Genomic DNA, 21,327 nt, shown 5'->3' on the forward strand with positions numbered 1-21,327 from the left:
GTTTCATGGGTTCCTACGCCCCCTTCCGGTGCCTGGAGCACTGTTGCCGCCATCTTGGGGGGGGGGGAAGGAGGGAAGTGCCACCGGTTGGGACTCTGGCCCGGGAAGCGGACACGTCAGTGCCGCCAGCAACGTCACCAGGCCCGGCCCAGCCCGACTGTGCACGATTGGGTGTTGAGATCGCTTACGCGTCGCGCTTCCTCGTCTGCTCCGCATGTTCAGGGCGGCTTGCTCTCTTTTCCCTTCGGCAGAGAAGAGGCGATGGCGGCGATGGCATCTTTCGGCGCCCTGGCGCTACTCCTGCTGTCCAGCTTATCTTGCTGCTCAGGTAGCGGCCTGACCGGACCTTATTTTGGGCGAACGTCTGTCCCATAGCAGGTGGTGTTGGGGGAGGAAGGGTGCGCGCGAGGCTGGGGTCTGGCCCTTCCTGGGGCTCTTCGCTGCTGGGATCTAACCCCGCTGGTCGTGTCGTGGCGAGCGAAGCACCACATACACGTTTACCTGCCAGCCAGGCGGCTGGAAGAGCAAATCCTTCCATGTCTGCTTTTGGGAGTACCCCAAAGGCGCACCATGCTCCTCCGGCCATCAGTTCCAGCCGGGAAGGTTATATGTCCTTGATTCCTGTTTCAGAAGGTAGTTGCACAAGAGCAGTGCTTATCAGCACCTGGCAATAACCTGTGTGAGAAGTAGTGCTGGCAGAGAGGAACCAGTACCGTGTAGGCCAGGCTAAGAGGAAGCAAGGACACTCCAGGCAGAGGAGCAGAGTAAGTGCTGGAGGCAAGTTAGAGAGGGAGCCAAAGAAGTGAACAAGGGCTTTTAGTGCCCAGAGCCTCGACTTTCCATGAGGCCCTGGTATATCCTTCCCAAGGTTCATAGCAGAATTGAGCAGTGCACAGATCCATTGATAACTCCCTGTGGTGGGGTTGAGCTCAACCTGGAGTCCAGACGCATGTTTTGGAACTTGTTAGAGGACCGCCTCAAAGAGACAAACCTGGCTGTAAAACCTGTTAGGGGCTCCACAATGTCCACAGGAAAAAGGCCCAGCTTAGCAGGGTACAGAAGGGTTCCAAGACACAGAGAACAGTTGGATGAGGACTTTCCCAGTTAGTGTTTACTTAATACCCTGTGACATAACAACCTTATTTTTTTCCTGTGACCACATTTCTTTAGACGTGTTTAGTTACAGGAACAGGTTGATGTTTAGGTCCAGAGTTTACGTCTCTCTGGAAACACTAGGACCATTCTTGGCATTGTCTAGAGACCCTTCTTTGAAAGTCCTGTGTGTTGCCAGTACCTCACTTAGTGTCTACAGAATGCTTTCAGTACATGAGGCTATCTTGGTTTACTGGGCTTCTGGGGTGCTTCAGGCCCAGGTGAGCTCCTTTGTGGCCTCCCTGACCTGGACTCAGGTACTAATTCAATAAATCAGACCCCTCAAATACACTCCTGCTCCTTCCATGTTTTTGCGTCCATGTTTTTACCTCTGCAGAGTCTTCCCTACCCCATCCTGACCTGTCTCAACATCTCTCACTGGCCTCTTCCATTATACTTCAGACCGAGTACTAGAATCCACCTCCCAGACCTCCCTGTCAGCAACAGAGGACTTGGGTGTCCTCATTTCACCAAGTCTGAGAGGCAGAGCCAGGGTAAACCCTTTTACCTTTTGCCTGGAACACACAAATTGGCTTTGCCTCTTCCCCACAGCAGAAGCCTGCCTGGAGCCCCAGATCACCCCTTCTTACTATACAACCTCAGATGCCGTCATTTCTACAGAGACCGTATTCATCGTGGAGATCTCACTGACTTGCAAGAACAGGGTCCAGGTGAGACATTAGGACTCAGCAGAGAGGGTGCAGGGGAAGAGATAAGTGTGGCAGTGCTCTTCACTGGCAGTTGACAGTGACCCGAGGATCCTATCAACAGGGAGAATAAGGATTCCAATTCACAGGGTGCAGGAGAGATGAGGGCACAGCGAGGCCAGATCCTAGCAAGTACTTCAAGAGCATTTTCCTGACCTGCTTGGTATGCTTTGCCTCCATGCAGTAATGTGGGTAGATACCCCACTGTTTCCTGGATGAATGTCTGGAACGGAAGAAAGAACTAGTGTCAGGCCCCATGACCCTTCATCTTCTTTCTGGTTGCAGTTTGCCTGTGTGTGTGTCTGGATGGATATTCTCTAAGTTTAAAATTGGAAACCCCAGCCTGAGCCCCTGACCTGCTCTTTCAAAAATCTAAAAGAAATTGGACCTTTTTTGGGGGAAGGGTCAATACTCTATGGTTAGATACCTTGTTTGGCATGAAACAAGGCCATTTTTATCATCCTACTTCTGTATACAGCTAATAGACTTGCTGTGGGTTAGGTTAAGCTGGTCATAGGGAAGATCTTGCTCTACTCACCTCTAGGGAAACAGGAAGGAAGATGGTGACAGTATCCATGGGTATGACCTAGCATGGCTATAGGTTGTGGAAGGCATTTGCCTTGGGTCTTCTATAGCAACCCCTACCAATATAGCCTTCAACTGGACTACTCTTCCTAGTCATGGTACTGCTTTGAGCAGCATAATGGGGGTTCTGTGTGTGCCCAAAGAAGGAAAATGTGACTCTTGCTTTATTGTCCTCATTCCTTCCCCAATCCAGAACATGGCTCTTTATGCTGACGTTAGTGGAAAACAGTTTCCTGTAACCCGGGGCCAGGATGTGGGCCGATATCAGGTAAGGGCTACTGAATCCAGGGTTGTTGGGGAAATGGCTCAAAGCAGGGTTAGAGATCAAAGACTCAAGCACCTGCTCATAATGGTGCTGTGCCCGCACTAGCAGAGTAGCCCTTCATGTGTCTGCTATGCCCACCCTTTGCCAAACACCCAACAAGGTTTCATGGAGCCTGGAGCACAAGAGCGCCCACGCAGGCACTTATGAGGTCAGATTCTTCGATGAAGAGTCCTACAGCCTCCTAAGGAAGGCAAGTGTCATCTGGGAACTGCATGCCCCATTTCTGTAGCCCTGTCATCCTGATCGCTATGTACTGCCCTTCTGCACCATCAGCAGTCTAGCTTACACGGAGCAGGAACCTTCTTCCTGCTCCTTCTTCATTTGTCTTTTGCTCATTTCTCCCTTAACTGGAAGCCTGTCCAGCACCTTTTGACCCCAGCACCTCCCTTACAGGCTCAGAGAAATAATGAGGATGTTTCCATCATCCCACCCCTGTTTACAGTCAGTGTGGATCATCGGGTAAGTGGCCTTGTCTTGGGAGCAGAGAACACAGAGCACACTTCATTTATTCATTTGGGGGGGGGGGCGCAGGGTGAGTTTAAAGGAAAGCTACCATCTGTTGCAGCCCAAGTTTTGGGCTATCACTGTTCTCTGTGTTCTGAGAACAAGTGACTAAGAGTGGCTGGTCTACTCTCCTGTCACTCGCCTGAGGTAATTTTGATCTTTTTCTTATATAGGGCACCTGGAATGGGCCTTGGGTCTCCACGGAAGTGCTGGCTGCAGTGATCGGCATAGTGATCTACTACCTAGCCTTCAGTGCAAAGAGCCACATCCAGGCCTGAGGGCAGCATCCTCAGCCTTCTATTGCTTCTTTCAATAAACAGTTGCTATCTGTCATGAGTACATTTAAGACACGGGGCTCCTGTGTCTTTGGGGAGGGCTGGGAATCCAGCTGCCCTTGTCTGTCTGGACAGTAGTGATACTGAATGGATAATTGTACTTTCCCCTGGTGTCCTGTTTTCTTTCATTGTTCTGATTGCCAAAATGGCTTTCTCTTTTCTAGTATGAGGCCTCTTTAGAAAAGATCATCTTTCCAGCCAGGCAGTGGTGGCATACACCTTTAATCTCAGTACTTGGGAAGCAGGGGCAGGTGGATCTCAGAGTTTGTGGCCATCCTGGTTTACAGAGCAAATTCAAGGATAGCCAGGGATACAGAGAAGCCCTGTCAATACTAAAGAAAAAAAAAAAGCCCATCTGTCTTGACCTCACCAGTCACCAGGGCAGAGCTGGGTTTCCACCTGGCTTCTTGTCAGGAAGTCTTCCCATGGTCAGCCTACAGTAGGCAGGACCCTGGGACTCTTTAGGATTGCTTTGGGCTGGAGGGCTCCTTTAACTGCACGTGGTTGGGAATGACACCTTTACATGCAGAGAAGGCAGGAGCCTTTTGTAGTCACCCCCAAATTCAGCAGTCAAAACTTATAATCAGCCTCATCTTTGTGGTAGCTCCTATGTTGGAGATGGTCATAAGCTATATGTAAGTGCTTTTGTGCTTTGCTTGCGTAGCAGCTAAAATTGTTATGTGTGCAGCTGCCCTAAGCACGCTACATCCTAATCCTAACCAGCCTGTGATGCTTCCTGGCCTGATGCTGCTCACATCCAATATACTGCTTGATCTTTGAAGCTCAGACTCTTACACCTCCAGAAGTATGTTCTTTCTCACTATAGTGAGGCCTCTGCTATGAGCATGTAAGGCCTGAAAGACAAAGGCCAGGAACTCCTGCTTGTACTCCTCCATGTTCTCTTTGCCAAGGTTTCAGGAAAAGCTTGAGTAGTGTTCCTTAGTATTAGGGAAAGTCGGTTGGGGGGAAGAAGCTGGATACCAAGTCCCAAGTAAATCTACCCTACTGTATGGCTAAAGCCACTTTTCTAGTGCTATCTAGTCTCCAGAGTAGGTCATTGGAACAGTTGGCCACACCCTAGGGGGATCCTTGTTTAACCTCTGGAAGGGTTGGGTTGTGGGAGATGTCATAGACTGTGTAAGTGCAGCTTACTCAGGCTCATCCAAGCTAAGGGGTCTGCCATGCTCAGTTCTTGGACAATAGTAGGTGAGCAGTAAAGGCCAGAGGTGGGAGTAATAGCTTCTCTTGGCTGCTGAAGCACAAATGACAAGTCACCTATGTTCTGGCTGATCAGTAGTGAGGAAGTAGCAACAGCTATTGGCCAATTCGTTGCTTTCTGGTTCTGGCTCCACCACTTGGCCAGATGGCAATGCTAGCTAAATGTGAAGTTGATGTTGCAAGCTTTCAGTTAACAGTGTTGCCAGCCAAGGCAGCATAAGCTTCAGAACAGTATCAGCCCACATTCTGGTCCTAAGATCCCCACAGCCAGAGAACAATAGGATTATTCCAGACCTCACAGTAGCTGGAGGAATGCCCAAGGAATACTTGAGCTTGGTCTCCACTAGGAAAGGGTAGGAAGCTGGAGACACCCCTCAAAGCAACCGAAGAACTATCTGGCCCTCTGTTCTCCCATTCCCACCACTGCCTACAAGCCTCCTCTTTCTTCTCCCTACTCACCAGCAAGGCTGCTATGTACAGTCCCACCTAGAGTTGTTGAATGGCAGGGAGGTGAGGCTATGTCCTTGTGACCCAGCCTTCTCAGCAAAAGGGCTCAGCTTCTGGGAATGGATCCTCAAATTTCCCACTCACATTCACCTTGGCATCTTACCCACCACCAATTTGCTGTGGGAGTCTGGGCACTTAGGAACGAATGAACTGACATCTCCCAGCACAAACAGCAATGAACACAGAGTCCAATCAACGTAGTAAAAAGGCAGCTTGCTTTATTCTTGGAATGTAGATTGGGAACAGGGGTTTCCTGTAGCCTCCCAACATGAGCTTCACCAAGACTGAGAAACCAAACGAGTGGCACATTTGAAAGTTGCATCACTGGAAGAGGTTTTAGGTATCTCTCACTCAGCCCATCTTCCTTTCTCACTGGGTCCAGGCCTCCCAACTCCCACCAGATCTCTAGGCTAGGTGAGGTCTACCCTGTTGCCAATTGGGTTTGGCTTCTCAAACCCCTGAACATGTAAGCTTCTTGCTCAGGTTGCTAAAAGTGGCTCTGCTCCAGGTGGCATAGGCCAGGGGTCAACAAATTCTTTTTGGATACTGTGCCCACAATCCCTGTGATTTCACTCTCAGTCACATGGGTGCACCTCAAAAGCCAACTCAGATCCTTCCTGCCATTCCTCAGAGTAGAGACCACCAGGACAGCTGCTTCCTATTCTTCCCCATCCCCTTCCTTTCCCTCCCACCCAACCCTCCCATTTTTCCTCCCCCAACCTCCTTCCCAGCCAGCACTCGGTGGGGTCCACCTATGTCAGGCTGCCTGAAGGATCTGCCAACCCCTAGAGCAGATCCACAAAACAGAAAACAACTGTTGGCAAGCACAGAAAAGGAGAAAAAAACACAAAATTCAGGGTTGCCTTTGTCTACAAGGAACTGCGGCTTCCAGGGGTGGGAAGAGGCCATGCTCAGCAAGAAGCTGGACATTCTCTTGTGCTTAAGATAGTCCACCTCACTTCTCTCTGCACGGACTTCCCTGTCTCCAGCAACATATCAAGAGCACTGTGTATGTACGCAAACATGCAGTCACACACAGGTAGCCTTTATGGGTATGCCCTCTATGCTGGCTGTTGACATAGCCTCTTGGGGAGCAGGAAATAGGTGGAAGAGAAGTGTCCCTTCTAGGGGCTTTCTACTACCAAAGTCCTGTGCACACATACAAATACAGGCATGTGCATGAGCACAGCGTGCAAGCACACACATAGACACACACTAGATTCTAAGGGAGGGTGAGGGTCAGGCTCTCTAGGCCTGGACTGGGCTCTTACTGGGGCAGCTCAGACAGTGGTGACAGAGAGCAGAGGGTTATAGATCCTTTTTCCATCAGCTGAGCGGGCACCATGGGCCAACATCTCTTGGATGGTGATCCAGTTGTCCAGGATCTTCTTGTTTCTCTTCTTCATGGTCTTACGGTGGCTCAGGGCAATAATGTTGAGCTCAGGCTTGCTGTCGCCATTCTGCTGCTCCCTCAGACACTCCAGGCGGCTCTGCATCATGAACTCACGCCTCTTCCGCTGCTCCCGTGCTCGGATCAGGTGCTGCTTCCTCTCTTCCTTGCTCCAGTAGCGGCCCATCTTCATCTCACTCACTGCATCATCATCAGTGGTCATGCCGCTGCGCTCTTCCCGTATTTTCAGGGCCCTAGCCTTCAGCAGCCGATCTCGCACAGGCCGCTTGGCCACATAGCGGGTTCCATCACTTCGCACCTTCACCTTCCATTCCATGCGGGGTACTTCGACAGCTGCGGCCACCACCCCACCCACCCGAGGACCACTAGCCAAGCTCAAGGAGCCATGGCCCAGATCCTCCAGGGTACGTGGCGGGGTCAACTGCACACAGCTCTGGTAATGCTCGCTCTCCTGGCCACGATGACGCCTGGAGAGGTAAGGGCTGCCTTCGGGAACTACACGCTCCAGAGTAACACCTGTCTTGGTGCTGCGTCGGACAGGCTCCTCTGAGTGCTGTCTCCGGCCCACCTCAGGATCCCGAGAGAGTGATCGGAACTTGGCAGGGCTTCCTGGTGAAGAAGCCCCTTTGGGGTGGGCGGTGACAGGAGGGCCAGAAGGGGTCCGGTTCAAATTGGAATTGCCCGCAGCAGATCGCTTCAGGGGGATCTCAGGCAAAGGCTCCATGAGCAGCGGAGTGCTCCGGCAGCTCTCCCCAGTGTTGTAGGCGCTGGTGCTATCCTTGTCTGATTTCTCTGGCAGTTCAGAGATATCAGACAGCTCGTGCTTTTTGGGCTCACTGGCTGCCAGGTCATAGAGGCTCTCCTCCTCCTGCAGCCAAGCCTTCATACAGCGCTCCCGCAACTGCTGCATCTTCTGTGCCCGCAAAATGTTGCGGCACTTGAACTCTAGGTGCCGAAGCTCCTCCTCCAGCATGGCCATCTCATGGCCTAGGCTCTCATTTCGGTTGACATCTAGGGCACCGTTGCCACTGGAGGCCCGGGAGAAGAAGATGCCTAGCTGGTTGCCATTCTCCAGGTGGCACTTGATCTCCAGTAGTTCCCGGTAGCGTTCATACTCCTCATCAGTGAGCCCAGGCAGGTCAGCCCCACCCAGTCCTGCCCCCTCAGCCAGCAGAGAGTCCATGCTGAAGTGGAAGTCCCTGCTCTGCAGGGCATCCCCTTGCAGGCCAAACTTGCGCAGGCTTCCAGGGGTGTTGGTAGTGCTGGGGGGGCTCATCCCCCAGCAGGTCATGTTCAGAGCTCTCTTAATTCCGGGTACTCTCATCAGTCCGGCCCACCCCGCTGTCCAGCTCCTGGCTGTTGCTCAAGCCTGGGCCCCCATCAGGAGCACCCTTCTCATCATTTCCAGTCTGGGACAGAAATGACAAACATAGTCAGTTAGGTTCCCACACACAAGTGTGATGCAGTAGGACTAGAGCTTCTGCTCATGGCTTGTTCCTCTCTAGGCCCAGGCTGGGAGACCATGTCCACCCAAAGTCCCTTTCTCCTTCCTCCCTCTCTCTTGCCCTCCCAACTTAGCACGTCTTTGTCCTTCCTTCCTTACCTGCGGGGCAGGGGGTGACTTCAGCTTCCTAGCACGAAGGTCCCCTTCATTCTCAGACCCAAAGTCATCTAGGAAGTCATCTCTGTCACTGTCTTTCCACCGCTTTGCTAGCTGCAGAGACAAACATGAGCTAGCCAACACTTTAAAGGCTTCCCCAATGCCCTCCACATTGCCCTAAGACCATGCTCTCAGTGAAGTCAAACAGACCAGCAGCTTTCAAGACAGAAAGCTTCTAAGGGGCTCTTTGTCACCCAATCAGGTGTACATACACACCTGGCTCTCAGGCCGGGCCACCAGCAGGGAGATGTTGGTGTTCTCTTCCTGGCTCAGGATGGCTACTGCCTCCTCTCGGTTCTGGACATCCATTCCATTAATCTGCAGAGGTCCAGGGAGACAATCAACAAGAATGCTAATGGAGGGCTCTGACTGTGCTAAGGACAGGCTCTTGAACTCTAGGAAGGCATAAATAAGCAAAATGTATCAGGGGAAAGGATGGCCTGGACTGTGCAAGAGCATGTGTGCTCAAAGAGTGGGGGAGCAGAAATAGAGGGAAAGAGGGCAGGGGGTACTGATAGGTATACACATGAGTCACTCAGGGCAGTTAACCAGAACAGAAATAAGATTAGGTCCAGGTTCCAGGGTAGAAGGCCAGGTTCTCAGCAGAAAAGATCTAGGAATGGACCATGGAGAGAGAGAACAGGGCTGCCACAGGGCAGGCATGGCAACCTGCTCAAGCGCTCACCTGGATGATTCGGTCTCCCTCACGGATCCGGCCGTCTTTGGCTGCAATGCTGTTGGGATTTACCTGCAGGACACATGCATCTTGGGGACTTGGGCACCTATGGTGTCCTTTTCAGTGCAAGTGAGTGTGTGTGGGTAGCCTTATCTTGGGGTGCTCCCAAGGCAAATAACAGACTTGCTTACTTTCCCACTTCACCTCAGAGTAGCAGCTTCCAAGGTCTCAGAAGCAAGGGCAGGACAGTGGGCCCAGGCAGTTTGCTCCCCCAGCTTGGGAGAAACAGAATTACCAGAAGTAGCTCCCTAGCCCCTACCCAACACTTTTTTCCTCTATCCCTTGCACTGCTATACTCTTGCAAAGTCTTTCTTTTTCTGTGCTAAGGAACCTAGAACCTTGTGTATGTGTCAGGGCAGCACCTAGCACTGAACTATATATCCAACTTTTTTGAGAAAGATTTATTTTATTTTTAAGTTTGTTATTTTTTTGTATGTATATGCACATGAGTATAGGTACTGGTAGAGTCCAAAAGAAGTATTGGATCCCTAGGGTTAGAGGTGTTGGTGAGATATCCCATTTGAGTTCTGGGAATTGAACTCAGGTCCTCTGAAAGAGCAGTAAAAACCATCCTTCCAGAATACCCCCCTCCTCATTCTTTTTTAAAAAGTCTCACTATGTAGCTCTAGCTAACCTCAAGCTCACAGAAATGTACATGCCTTTGCCTCTTGAGTGCTGGGTTTAAAAACACCATTACCTATACCTAACTTGTGTTTTTGAAATAAGGTCTCCAGCAATTTAGGCTGACCTCAAACTTACTGTGTAGCTAAGGGTAACCTTGAAACTTCTGACCCACCCAAGTGCTGAGATTACAGAGACCACACCCAATTCAGAGGCTTTTTTAGGGTGGGGGACAGGAGCTAGGTGCTGGCACGTAGCTAGATGCTTCTTCATACATCAAGTCTGAGATGTTCTGGGCAGTGGGACATTTTCCATTTGGAAGGGTAGCTTTAGTAGGATAGTGCTAATGGAGGGGTTGCTGCTGGATAGACATCTGCCAAAGGGAAGGAAGTAGGGAGAGAAAAGGTGGGATGTTTAAGTACTTGATGTCTGGGCACAGACAGCACTGGCTACCTGGATATACTGAAACCACAGCTACCCTGGCCTTGATACCCACAATCTACCATAACCTATTGTTAGGCCTCTGGGCAGCTCTAAATCCTGGGCAGGCTTTGTAGAGAGTCCACAGAGCTCAGCTAGAACAGCTCTGGGGCTTTGTGTGCCACAGCCTGCCACAACACCTCTCCATACCTCTCCAACGTAGATGCCCAGGTCCTCCTCATCATCTGTGCGGTAGCACACCATCAGGCCCAGCTTGTCTTGGTGACTGTTTTTACACAGCTCCACCTCCTGCCACAAGGGGTAGGGAGGAAGTAGAGTTATAAAGAACTGAAGTGTATGAGCGGGGACGCCTGCAGACTTGGCTGCATCCTTGGCTCGGATCCTAGCCCGCAGCAGCCCCACGTCTTCTGTTTCCGTTCTCTGAATTTAGTATGTTGCTCCTGGCTTTGAGGGCTCCCTTCTCTTACCATCCTAAATGATGCAAGTGTTCAGTGGTTTCCCTATCAGGAAACGCCCAAGACACAGAATGTACAGGACACACAGGACAAACACATGCATGGGACACAGAGTCACCAACACAGACAGAAGGAACACACCACCTCACCCACACCCTCCCTGACTCAGGCTGCTCTCTTCTGGGAAGGGTCATGAGGCCCAGCCACCAGGGGGCAGCAGGAGCCAAGCCTGGGCAGAGCTGCAAAAAGTGAGCCTGCTCAGACTCCTGCTGGCTACAGGTTCTGGCCAGGCAGAAGGGCCAGGCCAGCCACTAGGCTCACCTCGTACTCCAGCTCGTCCATTCGCTCTGCCTCCTGCGGGCCGCCCTCCATGAACTCCGCTGGGTCATAATACTCATGGCTGATGGGGGGGCTGCCCAGGAGAAGGGGGGGTCAGATGGGCCATCTGCTTCTTTGGCACCCTAGCCCCAGCTCCAAGCTGGCCAGTCCCAGTGTAGTAAACAGAGAACCCTATTCTTGATGTGCTCTCTAGGGAAGGTGGCCAAGCTGCTGCCTGTAGAACCCTCCTTTCTGATTTACACAAAAGCTGTGGCAGGATCAGGAATGCTCCTTAAATCAAAGCTCACAGGGGTCCATTTTAAGGACCTAGGCAGGCACACCTAGTTCTTCCCATCCCAGTTCCCAGAACAAAGGCTGATTTCTCCAGAGCTAAGTGCCCAGGCTGCCTCAACACTGTTCCCACTCATGCAGAACCCTCAGGAATTACCCCAGCCTTCTGCAGAGCAGACAAGCACCCCTCTGCCTTCAGGGAAGGGTTGCCCTCCTTGCCCTGAAACAGTTAGACTAACTGTGCACTGCCCTCTGGCCTACCTCTCGGAACAAAGGGCTCCCAGGACCGCCTCCCAGTGGGGTAAGCAGAGTGAGTCAATGCGCTCACATGGTCATGACAGCTAGGCCAGGATGGAAGGCCTTTCTTAAGAGGGATAAAGAAAGAAGTCTAAGAGATAGAGGAAATTCAGAGCAGGTGGAAGAATGGGACAGACAAGGGATGCAAGAAGATTCAAGGAGAGATGCTTGTGAGGAGGCAGAGAAGATGGGGCAGAAGAAGAAAGAGGATGGAGGAACAGCCAGGTCCTGAGCACCTAGGCTCCCCTTAGCCTTTCTGCCAGCTGATGCCAAGCCTGAGGACAGAACCTTGGAGGTTTCTGAGCCCAAGTGCCACTGTCAGCTATAGAGTCAAGGAGCCTCCTCCCTGCACAAGAGTGGCAGCTGAGTTGAGTTTCCCCACTATGGCTAGAGCTGAAGCAAGCCACCTGTGGGTCACATGGGGACAACAGCCCCAGGTGGCATGTCCTCTCAGGAGGCAGGGCCCAGGCCCTCCTGAGAGCAACTCACAGCTCAGAGAGGACGTACGGCTCCAAGATGCCCATGGGTGGGGTGGGTGGGCGCAGCTTGCCCAGTGCCATGATATGCTCGAAGGTGATGTCGGTCTGAGTGCCACTGTCCACCAGCTGAAGGTCATGGCAGGAGCTGTCCCCCCGCAGACGGGGGCTGCGTCTCAGCACCTGGATCACCAGGGGCTCCTTGGAGGCACGCAGGGCCTCTAGGGTTTGCTCCTGAGACAGCTTGGAGAGCTCCTTCCCGTTCACCTGTGGCAGAGATATGCCTCTGTGAGAACCCTCATGAGCCGGCTTCTCCCCTCTGGAGGTGAAGGCCAGCAGGACCCTGAGCTGCTAACCAGCACCCAGACCTGTTCAACCAAGAAATATACTTTCTACCCACAGCTCTAGCTACCCCTAGTGCCCTCTTTCCTCCCAGGCAGACCCCATTCATCAGCCTCCAACCCAGAGTTCTGAATATTGTGACTCCCTCAAAGCCAGGTGACTAAGTATCTGTACAGGGTCTGAAAGTTCTGCCATCATCTCAAAACATCTGTAGTCCTCCTCTACTAGGAACCATTCAGAGCTCTCTGATCCTCCCATCAGGACCTGTCTCTCCTCTGGCAGCACTGAGGCCAGAGCTAGCATCTAGAAGACCTAGAGTCCCTTGATGATGACTGAGACAAATCAGTCAACCTCAGTGTCAATTTGTGCTTACCTAACACCAGGGCCAAAGAATAACCAAGTACAGCAAAGCAATGAACACACGGAAGGGAATGAATTAGTAAAAATGTACAAGGAAATGCCAGCTTGCAAGCTTCCTGACAAAAAAAAAATTTTGGAATTGCAAAGTGTCCTAAAAGAGGAGCCAAATGGTGAATCTTACAAGGCCAGCATGATTTATTGGGCACTTGCTATGCACCAGGTTGCAGGCAGGGCTCCAAAAATTGAGTACCCATGAAATCCAAAGTCCTGACAACTTTAAGAGAGACACAGCACTGTCTCTGTTGAGCAAATGAGGAAAGTGAGGCTTAGCCAATGAACAAATTGAGTCAAGGAGAGCCTGCACAGTGGTCAGATTGAGGGGCAAAGGAAGATGCCTGAGGCAGAAGCAGGACTGATGTGGGATTCCCCTCTGCATGCTGTGAATACCATTGGTTAATAAAGAAACTGCTTTGGGCCTATAGCAGAGCTATAGGGGAACACAGCTAGGTGGGGAAAACTAAACTGAATACTAGGAGAAATGAGGCGGAATCAGGAAGAAGCCATAGAGCCATTGGAGAGACACACTGAAACTTTGCTGGTAGGCCATGGCCTCGTTCGTGGTGATGCACAGATTAATGGAAATGGGTTAAATTAAGATGTAAGAGTTAGCAAATAAGCTAGAGCTAATGGGTCAAGCAGTGATTTAAATAATATAGTTTCTGTGTGATTATTTCGGGGCTGAGAAGCTGGGAACCAACAAGCGATCTTCCTATAACAAGGACAGGGAACAGCTAGGTAGGAAAAGCAAAATGATGGGCAGGGAGTGGAGGTGGAAGGGGTATTCTTTTAGACAGAAACAGGCTGAGACCCTGGCTGGAAAAGGAAGGAAACCTATCATTGGGTAGGAAAGCTGCAACAGCTGGGTATGGAGCAAGTACCTCTTGGCAGAAGGCTACCCTCAGCCCAGCCAGAGTCTGTTAAGTTCTGGAGCGGTTTGTTTCACTCCTTAGGTCTTCCTTGGATATGGGACAAAAAAAAAAAAAAAAAAAAAAAAAAGCAATGTAACATAGCAAACAGGTGTCACCACAATTCAGGGCACTTGTCAAAGGCCTGCAAGGTAAGTTTCTGGAGATAGCAGTTGATAACAAACCTTTCTGGACTGAGAAGACCATACCCATTGTTCCTCACTGGGATGAGCTAACTGGCATGGCACCAGGCATCACCCCCACCTAGAAGAGAGATAGGCAGCATCCTTGAGTAGGTGCAAAGAAAGTGATGAGCCAAAAATAGAAATGATACTTGGGAGGCTGGAGAGGATCACTGTGAATTTGAGGTCAGTCTGACATACATAGCAAAAGCCTAAGTTCTGCCCCACAAAAAACAAGAGCTGGGTATAGTGGCTTGTGCCACCACACTGTATTAAATACAAGACCTCAGAAAAAGGAGGTAAGAGGCAGGAAGATTATAAGTTCAAAATCACCCTTAGCTATAGAACAAATCAGCATGGGTTACAAGAGACCCTGTCAGACATAGAGAGAAAGGAGGGAGAAAGAGGAAGGAAGAAAGAAAACAGATGAGGAGGTTAGTTATCCTAGGGACAGAACAAGGAGAGAAGCACTTGCAGGGAACTAGAGAAGTCCCTTAGCTATGGCTGGAGAAAACACAGTTGTAAGCTGGGCAGTGGTGGCACACATCTTTGATCCCAGCACTCGGGAGGCAGAGGTAGGTGGATCTCTGTGAGTTCGAGGACAGCCTGGTCTATAAGAGCTAGTTCCAGGACAGGAACCAAAGCTACAGAGAAACTCTGTTTCTAAAAACCTAAAGATCAAGAGTTTGATGTCAACTGTGCTACATGGTTCTGTCCCCCCCCCCCAAAACAACAAAAATTCCATCTTGTCTGAATACAAGAGAATACTAGTCCACTGGAGAAAAGCAAAATTGCTTGTGATCTCAGGGATGTATGGAATGTTGTGGCCTTGTGGACACACTTCCTAGCAGTCTTTTCTCTGTGAATTATAAGGTAGGGGCAGATACTTCAAATCCTACTGGCTTTGTCTTTGTTACTTAGCAAGGAGGCCATTTCCAATGTTTGATATAAGGAATATAGCAGCTGGGTGGTGATAGCACAGTCCTTTAATCCCAGCACTCAGGAGGCAAGGGGGCAGGAGAATCTCTGTGAGTTCAAGGCCAGCCTGATCTACAGAGTGAGTGACAGAACAGCACACAGAGAAACCTTGTCTTGAAAAACAAAACAAACAACAAAAAAGAATTGGGCATTTTTCATGCATCTTTGTGTAATCTGTGGTTATCACACTAGATAAATCTTTCTTAAAATGGAATTACTGGAACATCTTCAAGGGAAACAGCTTCTCTCAGGCAAGACATTTTCTAGAATAGTATTTCTAAAAAGTAGATGGAACACTCACTACTCATAGGGCAGAGGACTCAGGAGTTCAAGGTCAGCCTCCTCTACACGGGAAATTAGAGATCAGGAAGGGGGAAGGAGGAGGGAAGGAGGGGAGTAGAAAAGCAGTCTACTGTAGAAGCCACAGTTAGCCAGGCAGACCGGGGAAGGGGCTATGCACAGGACACTAGAAAGGTGTGTGTCCTTGACAAGGACATGAGGAATGGCCTCCCCAGAAGTGGCTTGAGTCAGCTGTTAAAAACAGACATTAATATCAACATTATGACTGAGAAACTTGCAACTGAATGAATGGAATTAAGAACAAAGGCAATAAAGACTAAGCCTCCTGGCTCTCTAATTGCTTTACTACACTTTACTGTCATCTGTGTGCTTGGCATTATTTCCATTCTATGTGTCTGGAAGCAAACACATTTCTTTACTCTGCTCACAGTAGTGACTTGAAATGGGCTATAGTAGAGTGCTTACAGCACGGAAACCAACCAGTGCTCCGGTTTACTCCTCAGCTTTGTTTTGTAACATCTGCTAACAGGCAGAAGAAGTCAGAGTGATGAACTGGGGGTTTCTGTGAGTTACCCTGAAATCCCAGGATAGGAAGACAAACACAAGCACAGTGTGGGATATTCAGGTGACACAGAACGGCAGGAATGCCTTTCTCCCTGGAATCATTAAGTTACCCAGCAGCCGTGTTACTATGGAAACCAGGCTCAGGCACTGGGAAGAGCTTGCAGGGCAGGCCAGTGGGGGCTGGGAATACCATAGTCTTAGCACCTCAGAAAAGGAGCCAGAGAGATTGCCTATAACAGGCTAGAGGGCTCTCTTGGCCCAAGTGGTGACCACACCCCTGGAACTCCTCTATGTCTTCAGGCCATGGTAATCCTCAAGAACTGGTGAAGGTAGATAGGACAGAGAATCTGCTACAAGGTAGAAGAAAGCCTTCTAGAGCAGGTAAAGGCTCTCAATAAGATGGAAATATACAAGGCACTGCACAAAGCTGTGTGGGGTCAAGTACATGGCCAGAGACAATGGCAGCCCTTATCCTGCATGAAACCCTGCCTGCATGGTCCCCAACTGTTATGAGGCATTTCTGACCTTCAGGCTACTATTCTGTAAAAGGTATTCAGGCCTAGGGATATAGCTCAGTGGTAGAACATCTGCTTAACATGCACAAAACTCTGGATCTATTTCCAGGACTGGGGGGAGCGGGAGGGGGGAACAGCATAGAATTTAGTCAGGCTTCCACCAGCCTCCCCTCTTCATTCACATTGAGACTTAGCTGGCTGTGCAGTGGTGGGTGGCGCACACCTTTAATCCCAGCACTCAGGTGCATCTCTGTGAGTTTGAGGCCAGCCTGGTCTACAAGAGCTAGTTCCAGAACAGGAACCAAAACCACAGAGAAACCCTGTCTCGAAAAACAAAACAAAAAAGGCACTCAAGATGCTCTCTGTACTGTCACCTGTTACAAGCTCCAAACAAATCCAAATATACCAGAAATGTAATTGGAACAAGGCAAACAGCTGCCTTGGGAATGAACAGTGTGTATGGGATGTAGGAAAACTTGGGAAAAACAATAGAAAAAAAATGGAAGCATTTGAGACAAGAGGCTGCATAAGTACTAGTCCAAAGAAAACCATTACATAGCACTAAGAAAACAAAACTCATGGGCTGGAGAGATGGCTCAGCTGTTAAAGGCTAGGCTCACAACCAAAAATACAAGAGTTTGGTTCCCAGCACCCTTGGCAGTCTCTCCAGCCACCAAAAAACAAAACAAAACAAAACAAAACAAAACAAAACAAAACAAAACAAAACTCAATAGCTACTTAGCAAAGGACATCAAAGGGCAGCAAAGCCATTCAGAGGAAAGGTAGCCCAAACCATCCCAGTACTGAAAGAAAAAAATGCCTGTTAGGATCGTTGGGACTGGGGACACTAAACCACTAAGAGCGTGTATGTGTTACAACATATTTGATTACACTGTGTAAAGATGTCACTGTGGTTGGTTTAATAAAAAGCTGAGCAGGATTTCCAAGCAGAGGTCACTGGGAAGAAGGGCAGAGTCTCTAGAAGACTCTGAGAAAGCATGACATGTAGGAGATGAGGTAACAAGCCATGAGCCATATGGAAGTACATAAATTAATAGAAATGGTTAGTTTAAGTTATAAGAGCTAGTTGCACACTTTATGGGAGAGCATGTACTTCTTTTTGCAGGGGAGTTAATACATAATCCCAATAAGTTATTCAGGTTGGCCTCTCAACTCTATGGCAGAGGCTAGCCTAGAAATCTCTTATTTTCCTGCCTCTACCAAGTATCACTATCTGATTCACACTTGCTTCTTTTAAAGGCATCAGCAGTAGAAAAAACCTGCATGAAACTCAGTACACAGAATCCCTCTGGGAGAAAGAAAGATCAAGGGTGGTGCACAGGCAGTTTCAGCTCTGCCATGATTATCTTCATTAAGTGTGGAGGCTGCCATGTCCCAAAGCAAGGCTGAGATAAGTGCTTGTATCTTATACACATATACTTTTCTGTGTGCAAAGTCAAGTCAAGAAGGTCTCAAGTCACTTAGGCCAGAGTTCAATCTTCACTGTCAGAAGGAGGTTTCGCCCACGAGCCAGAGCCAAGGCACCACATCATCTCAGGCCTGGGCTGCCAGGCAACAGGAAGGGCCAGAAGGAGAAGGCCAAAAGCCAAGCATTTATAATCAATAATAAGTCTCTGCGTGGTTATTTGGGAGTAACTGCGGGGAAACAGAAAAACTTTGCCTACACTCTTCAACACCTGTTTGTCACTTCTTGGCCTTTATTCTGCCACATCATGCAAGCTCAGGAAGTAATGTCCCATTGTAAACACAGCTAACCTGTCACCCAAAGAACTTTCGGATCTGCCCTCCACAGAAATGGAGGGCAAATGTGTTGAATAGAGCACAATAAATAATCTTATATGCCCAAGATCATGGGGGATGAAGGCCTACACAGCATGCCACACAGATAGGCCACATGGACTGTGTAGGCCTTTCAGACTAAGATAGCTTAGTCTGAAAGTGCTTGCCACATAAACTTGAAGGCCTTTAGTTCAATCCCTAGAACACTGCGCAGCTAGTTTTATGTCAACTTGACACAAGTTAGAATTATTTGGGAAAAGGGAACCTCAACTGAAAAAATGTCCCTTTGCCAGGCGGTGGTGGCTTACTCCTTTAATCCCAGCACTCAGAAATTTGAGGCCAGCCTGATCTACAGACTGAGTTCCAGGACAGCCAGGGATACTCAGAGAAACCCTCTCAAAAACAAACAAAATAGCAATAAAACACTAAGAAAAGCACATTGTTAAGGAAAATGCTAGGGCTGGCTGAACATTGGTGGCACATATCTTTGATACCAGCACTCTGGAGGCAGAGGCAAGACCCACCCTGAGTTTGAGACCAGCCTGGTCTACGGAGTGAGTTTCAGAAATTCCAGGACTATACAGAGAAACCCTGTCTTGAAAACCTGAAAGAAAGAGAGAGAGAGAGAGAGAGAGAGAGAGAGAGAGAGAGAGAGAGAGAGACAGACAGACAGACATTTGTAATCCCAAAACTGAGGAGGTAGGACAGGATGCCTGGGGCTCACTGGCCAGCTAGCCTAGGTGAATTATCAATTGAGTATCAAGCCATACCAAACTCTGGTCTCAAAAACCAAAGTGGAGGACTGGAGAGAGGGCTCAACACTTGAGAGGTTCTAAGGTCAAATTACTAGTGCCCATGTAAAAGCATGTGCCCAGAGCCCCAGAACTGAAGACTGAGGAAGGTAGATCCTGGAAGATCATTGGCTGGTTCACACAAACAACTGTACATACATATACATGTAACACAACACACAATGCATACACCACAAATCATTAAAAAAAATTTTAAATATATTTATGTATTATGTATACAATATTCTTTCCGTGTGTATGCATGCAGGCCAGAAGAGGGCGCCAGACCTCTTTACAGATGGTTGTGAGCCACCATGTGGTTGCTGGGAATTGAACTCAGGACCTTTGGAAGAGCAGGCAATGCTCTTAAACCTCTGAGCCATCTCTCCAGCCCTCATTTAAAGATTTTTAAAAAATAATAAAAATTTAAAAAGTGGAGACTGGGAGATGGCTCATTTCAAGTAGGAAGACTCACCCTAAACCTAGGCCACACCTTCTAGTGGCAGCCCACATAAAATGACATGAATAAAGGAACCTGTTTTTCCTTGTCACCTGATTTCTCTCACACTCATTGGCATTCTTTTGCTGGTATTAGAACCTACTTCTTTAAAATTCAAGCTGCTCTCTAGGACTTCCCTGGGACCACACACACACACACAAACACACACACACACACACACACACACACAACCAGCAGAAGTTTTGAAGTGAAGCCAGCTCTAAGACAGAGCCTGAAAAATGACCCAAACCCTTTGGAGGTGCCCAGAAGATCACGAGTGACTCCCCAACATTAGACACTAAATTATTTACAGGTAGAAGTTTGGTTTTGCTTTGTTCAGATTGTGACTGTGCCCTGGTTTATTTTTGATTATATAGGGACCCACAGTTGAGCGATGTTAAATGAAGAGACTTTAGATGCTTTAAAAAGACTGAACTTTTATTTTTGTATATTTGAGACAGGGCTTCTTTGTGTAGCCCTGGTACTCCCTCTGTAGACCAGACTGGCAACAAACCCTCTGACTCAACGGTGTTAGGATTAAGGGATTAAAGTTGTGCTACCACAACCAGCAAAACTAAACTTTTAAAATGCTTGAATTTTCAAAGATTGTGGAACTTCTTTTTTAATGATTATTTCTTAATTTTATGTGCATTAGTGTTTTGCCTGCTTCTATGTCCATGTAAAGGTGTGGGATCCCTGGGAACTGAAGTTACAGACAATTGTGAGCTACTATGTGGGTGCTGGGAATTGAACCCAAGTTCTCAGAAGAGTCATCTGTCTCTCCAGCCTCAACTGTGGGAGGGTCTAAAGTTTGGAATGTGTTTTACATTGGTATGTTGATGCTGCTGAGATCTTGGCGATAAACAAGAAATGAAAGGTTATAGCTTAATAAATGGTGTATTGGGGGCTGGAGAGATGGCTCAGGTTAAGAGCACTGCCTGCTCTTCCAGAGGTCCTGAGTTCAATTCCCAGCAACCACATGGTGGCTCACAACCATCTGTAATGAGATCTGGTGCCCTCTTCTGGCATACAAGCATACATGGAATGTTATATACATAATAAATAAATCTTAAAAAAAATAAATGGTGTATTTGTGTGTCAAATTACAAGCAGTCAATTGTAACGGTTGCTTTTTAAACTTGACACAAAGCTAGACACATCTGGGGGAAAGTATCTTTATTGAGAAACCATAAGATTTCCCTGTAAGCAAATCTGTGAGATATCATCTTGATTAATGATTGATGTGGGAGGGCCCAGACCATTGGGGGGGCAGGGAGGAGGAGGTTAAAAATTATTTTCTTCATCAAATCCAAGCCTGTACCTCCAAGCCTGAACCTCCCTCCTTTGGAGCAATCTGAAAGGAATCTACTTTGTTTCCATTACTTACTAAGGAGACTATAGACAGAAAACAAACCTACGTACTTTGTAACAATCCAGAAGAATACTTTTTATCAACACTTCCTATGTCTCCAAACCCACTCCAGGGCCAAATTCCTGTTTGCCAGCAATGCCCAAGGACAGTGTTGCAGTCAAATCCAAGTCTCAACTGTTCCTTCATCCTGCACTAGCACCATCGCTTTTGTACACAGTCACATCTTTTTTGAAATATTAGAAGTACTCAAAGCACCACACACAGACAACTCAAAGATCTGTACTGAAGTCCCCAGCAACTGCCACTTCCCTGGCCTGGGACTTTGTTTCCTCTGGATGATGGACTCTTCAGCATCCAGTTCTGCTTATTTCCTGATTTGATGCTAAGTTTGGAACCCTTGGCTGGAACAGGGATCCCAAGCCCAGTGGCCATCTCCAGATATTATATTGGGCACTCCTCATTCCAGCCTGACTTAGTTAGTATCCCCTCCAGAAACATAGCCAACAGAATTTTACCTCAAAGTATAAAATAGTCAACCTTCTATAAAGTAACTAGAAAGGCCTTTAAAAAAAAAAAAAGGCAACTAAGCCAGGCAGTGGTGGCACATGCCTTTGATTCCA

At 48.6% G+C, this 21,327-nt stretch overlaps 2 protein-coding genes across 4 annotated transcripts in view; one reads left to right on the forward strand and one right to left on the reverse strand.

Annotated features, from left to right (window-relative positions):
- Nucleotides 1–77: 77 nt before the first annotated feature.
- Nucleotides 78–3,619, forward strand: Ssr4 (signal sequence receptor subunit 4). 3 transcript variants are annotated; one of them, XM_050125000.1, is made up of 6 exons: nucleotides 78–328; nucleotides 1,705–1,823; nucleotides 2,638–2,712; nucleotides 2,870–2,959; nucleotides 3,163–3,228; nucleotides 3,447–3,619. In XM_050125000.1, exons 1-6 carry the CDS (start codon nucleotides 262–264, stop codon nucleotides 3,549–3,551), a joined length of 522 nt encoding a protein of 173 aa, XP_049980957.1. In that variant the 5' UTR covers nucleotides 78–261; the 3' UTR covers nucleotides 3,552–3,619. The 3 variants fall into 3 exon arrangements, with proteins under 3 accessions (XP_049980957.1, XP_049980958.1, XP_049980956.1); XM_050125001.1 differs by having other exon boundaries at nucleotides 115–328; nucleotides 3,149–3,228; XM_050124999.1 differs by having other exon boundaries at nucleotides 124–328; nucleotides 1,708–1,823.
- A 2,430-nt stretch (nucleotides 3,620–6,049) lies between these two features.
- The window catches only part of Pdzd4 (PDZ domain containing 4), a 26,862-nt gene continuing 11,584 nt past the window's right edge, over nucleotides 6,050–21,327 (reverse strand). The window contains 8 exon segments of the mRNA XM_050125067.1: nucleotides 6,050–8,014; nucleotides 8,016–8,153; nucleotides 8,348–8,458; nucleotides 8,621–8,722; nucleotides 9,090–9,152; nucleotides 10,392–10,490; nucleotides 10,979–11,069; nucleotides 12,053–12,306. Coding sequence (XP_049981024.1) covers nucleotides 6,614–8,014; nucleotides 8,016–8,153; nucleotides 8,348–8,458; nucleotides 8,621–8,722; nucleotides 9,090–9,152; nucleotides 10,392–10,490; nucleotides 10,979–11,069; nucleotides 12,053–12,306 — 2,259 coding nt within the window. The 3' untranslated portion in view covers nucleotides 6,050–6,613.

This window comes from Alexandromys fortis, unplaced genomic scaffold, assembly GCF_014885135.2.
Source record: "Alexandromys fortis isolate MF-2015 unplaced genomic scaffold, M_Fortis_MF-2015_v1.1 scaffold_225, whole genome shotgun sequence".
Lineage (NCBI taxonomy): Eukaryota > Metazoa > Chordata > Mammalia > Rodentia > Cricetidae > Alexandromys > Alexandromys fortis.